Raw genomic sequence first — 12,399 nt, forward strand, 5'->3', positions numbered from 1 at the left:
TGTTGTGTTTTAAAATAACTTGGTGTATACGGATACTCTTGATTAATTTTTTGAAGGTGATTTTTTCTGTAAGAAATGAGTTTTTATGGTTTTAATACTAATCTTCTTTAGCATAACTAGATTGTATAATAATGATTGCAAGAATAATGGGTTTTTATATTTCTAGATTTAGTACTGGTCTTTTTTAGCATACAGCCCTTATATATTTTAAACTTCGTTTAATAAACATGCCTAAAATAAAAAACGATTGCATTGGAGAAGTTACAAAAGAATACAGCAATCTGTTAAATATCCAGTTACGCTTGACCAACCATCAACTTCTAGAAATTTATCGGAGCAGAATTGTATTGATATCAGTTCTAGTATTGAGTTTGATTTGTATTCTGCTAATTTATCTTATAATTCTAACTGTGTTGATTCCAATTCTAGTGTTGAGTCAAATTTATTTTCTTCTAATTTATCTGATGGTTCTAACTGCGTTTCTTCTGATTCTAGTGTTCAGTCAAATTTATGTTCTGCAAATTTGCCCGATAGTTCTGCCAGTGAATCTTGTGTAGTTAAACTATCTAATTGTTCTCGAAATAATGAAAAATCTCTTGATTTACAAGACGAATTGGTTAACTGGTCAATCTCCGATAACATAACTCATACTTCGGTTAATAAGTTGTTAAAAATATTAAGAAAATATCCACTTGGGTCTGATTTACCAAATGATGCAAGAGGGTTGTTGCAAACTCCTAGGTCCGTTGCAATTAAAAATGTATCTTCTGGCATTTATCATCATTTTGGAATTGAAAATGGTATAAGGAGTAGTGTAGAAACTGTTGGTAGTACCTTTTTAAAATGTTCAAAAATTGAATTACTTGTTAATGTTGATGGCCTTCCTATAGCCAAAAGTTCTAACAGTCAGTTATGGCCAATTTTAGGGTCATTGAGTTATTCGTTAAATTTTTCATCTGTGTTTCCGATTGGTATATATCATTCGTATAACAAACCAGAAGATGCTAATGAATATTTGAGTGATTTTGTGAAAGAAATGAAATATCTAATTGCTAATGCTATATTAATTGATGATAAAACATATGATGTCTGTCTAAAGGGATTAATTTACGATGCACCTGCTAGAGCTTTTATATTGTGCATCATAGGCCATACTGGCCGTTCCAGTTGTAACAAGTGTTTTGAAGTTGGTGAATTTTATCAAAAAAGAGTTTGTTTCCCTAATGTTGACTTTATTGAGAGAACCGATGGTAATTTCAGAAATCCAGATCCGGATGATAAACACCATAAAGGTGACTCCATACTTTCAGACATTGATAATTTTTGTCCTGTTTCGCATGTTCCTTTTGAGTACATGCATTTGATATGTTTAGGGGTCATGAAAAAATTAATAAGACTGTGGTTGAAAGATGATTTAAAATTTAGACTTAGTAATAAGCAGGTAGAAAGTATTTCAATACATTTGTTGAAACTTAAAAACTGTTTTACTGATGACTTCTCCAGAAAACCTCGATCTTTGAAAGAGTTCGAACGGTGGAAAGCTACAGAGTTTCGACAGTTTTTGTTGTTCACTGGTCCCGTGGTTTTATCGAAGGTTTTGCGGAAAGACCGGTATGAACATTTTCTACTGTTACATTGTGCAATTAAAATATTAGTATCAAAATCATATTTATCTATGTTGGCTTATGCTAAGTCTTTGTTAAGATGTTTTGTCCAGGGTTTTATATCACTTTATGGCAAACAACATATATCTCGTAATGTTCATGGCTTATTGCATATTCATAGAGATGTTGAAAATTTTGGTGCTTTGGATGAGTTCAGCGCATTTCAATTTGAAAATTATATGAAGGTGTTTAAACGTGCGTTGAGAAAACCTGAAAAACCATTGCAGCAAATTGTGAATAGAATGACAAAGAGAAGGTTGTCTTTGCTTAACAATTCCATCCCCAAAGTAAATTCATCTGTCAGTGATATTACATTGGCAGAGTGTCAAGGTTCACAATTTAAAGAAGCAGTGTTTCAATCATTTTCCTTAAAAATATCTCGTCCCAACAATTTTTGTTTATTGAAAGATGGTATGGTGTGTGAAATTAAAAATTTCATTAAAAATTCCAATGGTGAAACTTTTATTATAGCATCCAAATTTCGGGAGTGTAAAGACATTTATATTTTTCCTGCTAAATCATCTATGTTTAATATTGTTTTTGTCCGGAATGTATCTTCCTTACATTATTATCAATTACAATTGTTATTGTGCAAATGTCTTGCACTGAAACATGGTGATGGTTTCAATGTGTTTCCTCTGTATTATTGATTTTATAATAGAACAGCAAGCATTGTTGAAATTATTGCTCCTGGTTGCTTTTTTTTTTTGAAGTTTTATTTTAAAACTGATTGCATTTTTATTTTAGTAAAAATTTAATAGGCAGGAAAAATTGCTTGTCTTTTTTCAAATATTTTCAGTTGATAGAATCGTTATTAATTGTTTAAATATTGATTACAGAGATCTTGTAAATTAAGAGCTATTTTTTTCTCTCCTCAAATCCAAGTGTTTTCCTAAAGACATTGCAATTTTTTGTTCTAGAATCCATGTGTCTTATTTTTTTTTTTTTTTTTGTGTGTGTGTGTGATAATCTTGTGTTATTTTAAAACTTTGCTATTTTCGATTTTTAGAACTCAAGTGTTGCTGGTAGGTGTATTATTATTTTTGCAAGATGCCCGAGTTAAAATTGGCACTTGAGCGCTTTTTTCCAACCCATTTTTCATGTTTTTTGAAAAGAATAATGCATTTTTCTTTAAAAAGAGTTTTGTTGGGGGGAAAACTTTCAATTTTTCTCATATTTTAATTATATTGAACAGTTATTTTGTTCATTGATTGAATATTTCTAACAAATAGACTTAGCATGTAATATTATAGGCTCATGATTTCTGTAAATTTTTAATTCATTTTTTATTTGTTAACTAGTTTTTGCTTTAATTTGCCATCTATGTATAATCAACGTTAATCATTCAATTTTTTATTTCATGAAATGTTATTGTGCTCATTCTTTTTGTTTCACAGATTTTTCAAACTTGATTGACTTCAATGAAAGCCATTGTCACACTATTTTGCTTTTAGATGTAAATTGGAATTGATATTTATGCTTTTCCTAATTGTTATTTTCCAAAGCTTCTCCACTTAATGAAATTCTGATCAAAATTTTCTTTTTTGGTTTAACCTATTGGTTGTAAATTATTGTCATTAATGCATAATTTTATATGTAAGTTTTTTTTCTTACCATAAATTGCTAATGATTTCTTCTTTATGCTGATCTGTTTTGTTTCAGGAAAGACTACTTTATATAGGGCATAGTTCTTGCCATATTCATTTAAAACTTCTTTTATAAGGTATATTTAAAAAAATATATATAAATGCATTTTGCCGCTGATAAAATTTAAGGTGATTGCCCTGGTTAGTTTTCTGTAATTCATAGCTTTAATTACACTGAACAAATATTTTAATAAATTTTCTGAATGTTGATCACAAATTACTCACAGGTTTGACATCTGTATTATATAATATGAAAATTAATCTTTCATTATTTGTCTTTTACATGCTTTCCATCCTTCATTTTCAAGACTGAGTGGTTTTTTGTTTGATCGAATTTCAATTAATTATTGATTTAATATTCCTGCCATTGTTTTGTTTATATTTGACTTAACATTTATTTCATTGAACTAATATTAAATCATTAAAAGTTATTTGAATGCATAGTATTGCAGATACAGAATTTTGCCATTCTACTAGTAACCCTTGAATGTTTCTTATAGTTCTTGCTTGTATTATTTAATCATGTTTTCAGAGTAAATTATGCCTGCTACCTATGCCATAGTAAATTTTACACAAACGAATGAAGTCGAAGTGGTTCCTGTCACATGGCTGTCTGAGAACGGGTGTGTTTGGCCACCGTTCAAAACTACAGATGTGCAAAAGATGGTTAAAAAACTCATAAAACCGTCAAAAGGATGGATCTGCCATGAAGCTCGGGTGTTGGGACAGTATTGTAAGTTGCATTTTTGATTAAAATGTCTCTATTTTTGCTTTTCTTTTGGATATTTTAGATTATCAGTTGAAAATTTGTTGATATTTAGAAGTGGCATTCTGCTTATATTTTAGTACTTCTAATTTGCCACTGTATATTTTGGTTTTCATGTAGTTCATTCAATTTTGTGTATGTATTGCCATTTTTACTAATAATGTGACATTTTTTTTGAAAAGCAACTTATGATACTGCTCGAAAATACTTAAACAAGGCGGAAGAAGATACAGATTTATCTTCCGAGAAGGAGTTGGGGAAGGGGAAGAGGAAAAAGTTTCCTCAACGTCTAAGCACATCCTCCTCGGAAGAAGAAAGCCTCTCGTTTACCGAGACAACTGGGATAAGGATTCCCGAATTTAATGCTAATTTGATAAGGAGTGTGCCCAATGCCTGCAGGGTAACCCCTGAAGCCGGCAAAAGTGTAGATGACTCTACCCAGTGTAGTGTTACACTCGAGAGCTGTGGGAACAATGCAGAGGTCATGTCAGGTGAGTACTATTCATTTTCGTGTTCAAATATCTCAAAATTATCTTTCGAAACATTGAGCTAATGTATATTGAGTGCTACAATTCATTCTATTTTTTTATGAAAACTTAATGGTTTTAAAATAACCCTTAATGAATAAATAATATCATTACTCTTCTACGCCACCCCCTTTGTCCTTGCTGTGAATACTTTATCCTGCCATGTGTAACTTTTGTTTGAATGACATTGATAGTAATATAACAAATGTTTCGTTAGTAACTATGAAATTATATCTAAACTATATATATTATATCCCATGTAAATCGGTTTCTTTCTTAATGTAGACTTTTCTAGAAATTAATGTGGTATAACAGAATATTTGATTTTAATAAGATTTTCCTTTGAATGTAAATTCAAAAATATTAGTTACTTGTTCATACCAAATTTAAAAAAAAGGAACATTTCTGTATTTATTCTCATTATTCTAGTATTACTCAACCTGACAAAACAATGGCAAAGGTTCAGGAGAACCAAAAGTTAATACTAGCGAATCAAGAAACTATCTTAAATCAACAAAGTGGTAAGTTTTTTGGCATCTCAAAACTATTCCTGACAGTCAAATTGAACAGAAGTTTTTATGTTCATTTCAATAATTTGATTCATTTATAAAACTGGATTGCAAGTGCCTGCTACATACATATAATATACTAAGTGTGAGCAGTATAAAGGTCCGAAGCAGTTGTTTCTTCAACCCTAACAAGCCAATTGGTTTTGGTTCACTGGTTTGTGCTTTTATGAATGAAGTTTTTTTTTTTATCACTATGTGCTGGGAAGTTATTTTACATTGTACTTCATAGTGTTTTAACCACATTTATTTGAGCACTTAAATGAGACATGATGCTTATTTTTTATATTTCTCTCTTTTTTTAAAAAAAAGCTTCAGTGCAAGAGAAAGCAGTAGTAGAAAATATAATACCAGTATACTTGCCTGTACAGACGATGGATGACATGTTTCTTTTAGACAATGCGCTGCTGGATCCCGATGCAATGAGTTTTATGGTATAGCCCTTACTTTTGCTTTATGTTTTATGTGTGGTTGTTGTTTAAAAAGTTTTTCTGTATGATCGTTAAATTCTTTCAGATTAATTCGACTTCGAATTGCGGTGGCCCAACCATCAAGGCAACTGTGAAACGGATAGTAAGGAAAATATTGACAGATTCTGTGGCACAGCACTACAGTTGGCTGTGGGCTAAAGGCAAAGCTAAGTTCTGCGAGTTGCAGATAGCGAAAGTAGTTTTTGGTATAATTTTTGTTTTCAAACTCATTCATTTTTTTTTAAATATAGCAATTTCTTTTTTTTTTTTTTTTCGTCTTATAAAAACTTACATTCTTAAAAATGATATACAGAGAATAGAGATGTTCAATTTAAGTTGTGTCAATAAACTGTTCTTTACCAAAACCATTCACATTAAATGAGGAGTTGGTTTTGACTAGTATTGGTAATTTCCAGATTTTAATATACATAGCACATTGTTTATTTCAACATTCTCATAATTATTTGACTTGGTGCAAGTAAAAGTTATAATTCTTGCAACAGAACTTTTTTTTTTTCTCTCTCTCTCTGAAATAGGTGAAATTACCAACTATTACATATAGCCTTAGTGCTATTATGTGTTTTAAGATATATTTTTCTTCATTTAGTGGCGACCAGAAATAATCCTGTGCTTGGTATAGCGACCGACTCGGAGATTGAAGCCTCGATCAAAGATTGGCTGAGGCATGCCAGTTACAGACATTCTAAGAAGATTAAATTGATAACAATGCCTCCCCATCACTTTTAGAGAATGGACAATAATAATGTTCCTATTGACTGTTAGATTATTTTGATAATTGAATTATGTTCATTAATACTAAATAAAAAAATTCTAAAGTAAATTATGTTTTCATTGTATTTTTTATGGAGTTTTTTTTTAAAAATATGTTATGTGCAATTACGGTGAAGCACCGTTTATACGTCTCTTTTATACGTTTTATCAATTATACGTTTTTAAAATTGGTCCCTGTAGAGTCTAATACACATTAACCTATACCTAATATACATTTTTTCATTTGTACGCTTTTTTCATACAGTCCCTTCAAAAACGTATAAACGGTGCTTCACTGTATAGAATTTTTCAAAGAAGCTGCATAAAAAGGTAGGTCTTCTTTTTGCTTTTGTCAATACATAGATTTAAAATATTTCCTGGAGGGAAGAGAAAGAAGTGGACTTAACGTCTTGCTGAGTATTCAAAGAAATTTATAATTGAGTTACAACTTAATAATTTTTTCCAGTCCCTTGACAATTGAGGCTGTATAGTTCTTTTTTCCTAAGTTATATTTGGCAAAGTTGAATCTAGATTACTTTCAAGACGCTTTCTGGAAAACAAGTGTGAAAGAAAATGTGTAGAGTGTGGGATTTTATGGATTTATTAGTTTACATTATGTGTAAAAGCAGTGCCACTTACATTAAGTTAAATGCAAATCTGTACCTCAGAACTAGGATAATATAAACTAATTTTGAAGTTATTAATGTATAGCAGCAATGTAATTCTATTGAAGGAGATTCATTCGTAATTTTGTTACTTGTGTTATAAGAGTATAGTCCCAACCTTTCCATGTATGTCAGTCTGGCTTTGAGATGCAGATTTGTAGGATGCGCAAATTGATGCAGAAGACAGGCTGATAATTGTTTCCTTGTAGAGCAATTTTTCAATGTAGTATTCATTAGTGTTGTTCCAAGTACTCCGAAACACTAGAGAGGAGTTTTGGCGCATTTTTTGAAAGCAAACACCTGGGGGATATTGTCCTTAAACATGAAAAATGTGTTAATGCATTTTACAGATGAGATAAATTTTCTAATGTTTTAAATTTCATATACGCTGTAGTGGAGTAAAATTTTTAGTCCACTTAATGAAATTATGCACATGCCAACTATGGAGTGATTTTACAATAATGTAGATAACAGATTATTCATTGGTGAAATAAGTCTTTTAATAGAGTTATAGGATTAATTGGCTTTAACTTTATGGAGGTTATTAAGATTACGGTTGTGTAGAATTTTATTGTGTTTGCGAATAAAGTGAATTAATAGCTGGATAAATACTTTTTTGATGGGGGGCGGGGATATTTGCATATTATTAGTAAAGTTACTTCAAATTAACAAGTATAATTTTAATCAAATAAAATTTGTTACATATAGTTCATGAAATATACAAAATTGCAGCAAGGAGGTTATTGCTTAGAGTTGGTAATAATGATTTCTACAAAATATAATGCAGAATTTGATTTTTTATTTAAATGTTAATCATGCAGTCACAATTTTTCTTAAAGTAAATATTTTAAATCTGTAATAGTGAATATTTAAATTTTAATCTGTTTCGTGTTAGCGACAACACATCATTATATTTTAGTTTGATAGTTTGTTAAGTATTAAAAAAAAATTTAATTTTTATAGTATTATGCCCTGTGTTAAATTCTTTTACTTATAATTTATATTTGAGCCACTAGTTTCCAATAATAAAATGAGTGATGTAAAATTTCAAATAGGAGGCAAGAAAGGGAATTGCTATCTGGAAAACCATTTTTCTATGTGTGTGGGAGGGGGGAGATTTGCATATTCATTAGTAAATCTACTTCAAATTACCAAGTATAATTTAAAAGATTAATCAAATACAATTTATGACATAAGGTTTATAAAATTGCATTAAGGAGGTTATTGCTTAGAGTTAGCAATTATGATTTTATCAAAATTAAGTAAAATAGAAGTGCATTTTAAATTTGACAATGGTCAAGAAAGATTTTTTTTAACTACTATAAAGTGTACTAAACCTATAGCATTTAATATCTGAGTAAATATAGGTTACATTTTTAATATTAAAAATGTTAACAATGCAACCAAAATTTTTCTTAAGTAAATATTTTAAATAAATTAGCGTAAATATTTAAATTTTTTAATAATATGTTTCTTATCAGTCACTAAGTATTTAAAATTTTAAGGATGCATTTTATGTCCAGATTTATTTTGCTTATAGGCTTAGTACACAAAGTAAACAACATGGATATTCTAGATATCTATAAACTATCTAAATAGCTATCTCCCATGGCTATCTAATCCACGTAATCGACAAAAAATGCATTTCTCGTGGATATCTATCGCAAATCCATAACAACCATTGGAGATCATATCATATCCAATAGAGATCTGAATATCCAGACCTCCCTGGGATGTCTTTTAAGTGCAACCTTTCTGCCTTCTGGTGGATATTGACTTGGATATGTACACCACGCATGGATGTCTAGTGGATTTGGTGATGTCTGCTTGCTTTATCCAATGGATATCTTATAGATGGCTTTTGGATTTGGTTGGTTGTCTGGGAATGCCAGATTGGTATCCAATGATTTGCTAAGCAAATCATTGGACTTGCTCTCTTCATTTACTTATTCCTTCTCTAAGGAAATAACCAACGTTTTATAGCACAAATATAGATTACTGTATTCATATGTTTCAAGGAACCACTTTTTCAAAGCAAAATTGTGAGTTTTTGGCTGTAAAGACATACATTCAAAATCTCACAATTTTGCATTGAATACAGGGCATACATATGTTTCGGGGCTCCTCGACACATATGTATGCACTAATCTGTATATTTGGGCAATAAAATGTTGGTTATTTCCTGTTACATATGAAGATTGTTTTTGTAACCTTCGCTAGTTCAATGTTACTAAGATTACTACAGTAAACTCCCGATTATCCGCGGTTCGGATTTTCCACTGGTCTTTTCACATTATTATCTTTCTTAACTGCCATTAAATGTTTTTTAAACTTATGATTGATGTGGGGTGGGATGTTGCAAGCCGCAAAAAAACCCCTTGTTGACAGGCGGAACAATGGTCCGGGGGAAAGGTAACACTTTTCTGTTATGGCCGAAGTGACGTATCTAGTACATTTGCGAGCCACAATAAAATCCCCAGGCAAGCGCCGTGTCATTGCACGAAATAAAAAAACCCCAATCGAAGCAAGTAGATAGCACCTATATGTTTGGCTCGTTGATGCTGCATTCATATAAATTGATAAATCAGTTTTATCTCACCACACTGATGAACCATTCTGATTTACTTCTAGGTGTACAGGTCAATTGCATTTCACGCATACCATCCCTTCATACATGGTACCAGTACTCATAATATTGCTATAAGTGGTTGCAGAGTTCATGCAATAAAAAAAAACACACACATTACAGTTACATCAAACCAAAAAAATTAAAATTTCGTCATTCCTACAGAGTATGCAGTAAAGCATTTAAAGTTCAAATTTTTTTTTAATTCAGCCCGAGAGATCCTACAAAAGATAAGATCTAATTTCGCGCATTCTTTGCTGAGCTAATGTTCCAAGTTAAAACTAAACTAGAAGCATAAACACACAACATTTGGAAATCCTTAGAATTTTAATATGACTGAATAATTATGACTATACGACTACAAGATAGCTACAACAGAATTATTGACATGCTCACATATGTACAAATTGAGTAACAGTATCAAGCTAGTAACTGACATAAATGACAAAGGTATTCATTTTTCTCATTTTGCTATACCAAATAAACTATGTGCCCAAATTTAATATTCGGCACTAGAGCTTTCAAAAGACGGGGAGCATTACAGGTTTCATAGGGGGGGGGGGGGGGGTAACGGTTCGATTCCCATGACTCACATTCTACAGTGGGAACGATAAAAATAGAAATTAAAATGTGATTGCATTCTGCATATCACAATTGATATTGTTCATTTTTAACTTTTACATATATTTTTTACATTCAATATTAGTAAATGCAATGTTTAAATCTGTAATTTAAATGTATGTGTGAGTGTTATTCATATTTTTTAGCTATTGTATACAGTAGTATCGTTTTTAATCTATTATCAGATTATTCGCGGATTTCACGTATCCGCGGTTACCGTGCCACCCTATTCCGTGGATAATTGGGAGCTTACTATATTTCAGAAAATTTGAAATTAAGTTCATATTTGACTCTAAGGAAGTAAAAAAAAAATAATTTTATAGCTGCAAAATATTTCTCCAGGTTTTGAGTTAGAAATATGAAACATAAGTTGAATTTTGTTGTACCTGTTAGTACCTCAAAGGATTATATTTTAAGTTTTTCTAGTTTCGTACGTGTTTTAGATAATACAAGTAGTTTATAAATAGGGTCTAGTGGGGGAAAGTGGTCAATGGGGTAAAGTGGTCATACGTCCAATAAATGGCTATAGCTTGGAAATAAATGTTCGAATGAATGTGAAAATTTTATTTTACGATAGAGCAGTTAAAAACTACATTTTGAATACAAAATTTCACAACTGGCAAAATTTTATTTGGTAAAATAAAATATTTTGTGTGAATATGAAAAATTTCAAAATGTAAACACCTCTTTTAACTTTCTTGGAAAATTTTGTTTGTTAGAATTATGAACAGATTGACTGCACAGGAAGCTTCCTACATGTCTCAAGAACTCTTACTCATTAGCAGTTAGCTGAATCTATTTTGGTTAATTTTTTAGAACAATTTAAGTAAGATGGGGTAAAGTGGTCATAATATTAGGCTTAACGAATATTGTCCTTTTAACGTCACTTAAACTTTAAGTATGAGGCAGACATAAATGAAATATTAATTTCACTTAATATGTATTGTTTTTACAATAAACAGGGTTAAATATACGAGTATATGCGTATGCATACTCATATACTCGTGTAGGCACGTATATATATGTATTAACATAAATGCACCAATAAACGCGTAGTATATGGGTAACTGCAAGTATTTTTTGTCTATAAAGATTTACATTCGACTATCGATACACGTATATACCCGCTTATACTCGTACATATGCGAACACTTATATACTCAGGTAGACACGTATATACGCGTACGTACTCGAAACTCGAGCAGACACTTACACACAAGCACATGATATACATGTATATAGGGTGAGTTTAAACTCTTGGGCAAATTCTTAAAAGATGTAAGAGGGGAGTAGAAGAAGCAAGAATCATAAGAAACATATATTCACAAACACAACGCTGACGCGCTACTTGCACGCAAAATCAGAACCTAAAGGATGCAAAACAGGTCACAAATTTATTACACAAAGACAATTTTACGCATCATTTTAGGTCTTAAGAAAGTGTTAAAGTGATTGATGAAATTTATGGCCGGCTGCTGTAATACATGCGTCGCAATCACAAAGCACTCTCTGTTGCAATAATGAGACTTTTGAAAAACTTTCAACAGTCGCTGTGCCTTTGTTGCGATGCGTGTATTAGAGCTACTACAGGCCGTAACTTTAACATCTGCTCTAAATAATTCTTAAAAACTAAAATGTTGGTTAAAATCATCTTTTTTTCCCCAATGGGGCTGTATAAGAGTCCTACCTGAAGAGGCGTCTGGGCCATAACCAGACCTAGTGCGCTCCCCTACAATACATCAGTCTTTCATGTGTCACCATTAAGGCGCTGATGTATGACACAGTTTTTTTGACGCCCAGTTTCCACCAGGTGGAGGCATCTGGGCTCTCTTTGATGCGAAATTGCAGTAGGAATTTGATTTTTACCTAAGAAATTCTAATCAAAACGAATACCATAGAGATCTTTTACATGCCGCATAATTATACGACATGGCCGCTGATGAGTTTCTGCATCTCGAAAATCCACCGACCGGCATCACCAGGTCAGAACCCGATTCCACAGACGTACAAGGCCAGCGCCTAACCATCACGTCACCATCTGGTCAGGTAAAATCATCTTTGTGTAACAAATTTGTGA

The 12,399-nt window shown here is 31.5% G+C and overlaps 1 protein-coding gene across 1 annotated transcript; it reads left to right on the plus strand.

The window, feature by feature from the left end:
* The first annotated feature begins 3,049 nt into the window (after positions 1 to 3,049).
* On the plus strand, positions 3,050 to 5,845 carry LOC129219370 (uncharacterized). Its single transcript, XM_054853747.1, has 5 exons — positions 3,050 to 4,043; positions 4,259 to 4,567; positions 5,033 to 5,124; positions 5,482 to 5,603; positions 5,686 to 5,845. The coding sequence occupies exons 1-3, from the start codon at positions 3,851 to 3,853 to the stop codon at positions 5,083 to 5,085; spliced, it is 555 nt and encodes a 184-aa protein (XP_054709722.1). The 5' UTR covers positions 3,050 to 3,850; the 3' UTR covers positions 5,086 to 5,124; positions 5,482 to 5,603; positions 5,686 to 5,845.
* Positions 5,846 to 12,399: the final 6,554 nt, after the last annotated feature.

Source organism: Uloborus diversus, chromosome 3, assembly GCF_026930045.1.
Source record: "Uloborus diversus isolate 005 chromosome 3, Udiv.v.3.1, whole genome shotgun sequence".
NCBI classification, from domain to species: domain Eukaryota; kingdom Metazoa; phylum Arthropoda; class Arachnida; order Araneae; family Uloboridae; genus Uloborus; species Uloborus diversus.

Bases quoted from the DNA above. Each gene is read 5' to 3' on its own strand.
- LOC129219370 (XM_054853747.1), top strand. From the start codon at position 3,851: ATGCCTGCTACCTATGCCATAGTAAATTTTACACAAACGAATGAAGTC. The intron at 4,044-4,258 runs GTAAGTTGCATT...TTTTTTGAAAAG, and splicing joins TCGGGTGTTGGGACAGTATT to CAACTTATGATACTGCTCGA. The intron at 4,568-5,032 runs GTGAGTACTATT...TCATTATTCTAG, and splicing joins CAATGCAGAGGTCATGTCAG to TATTACTCAACCTGACAAAA.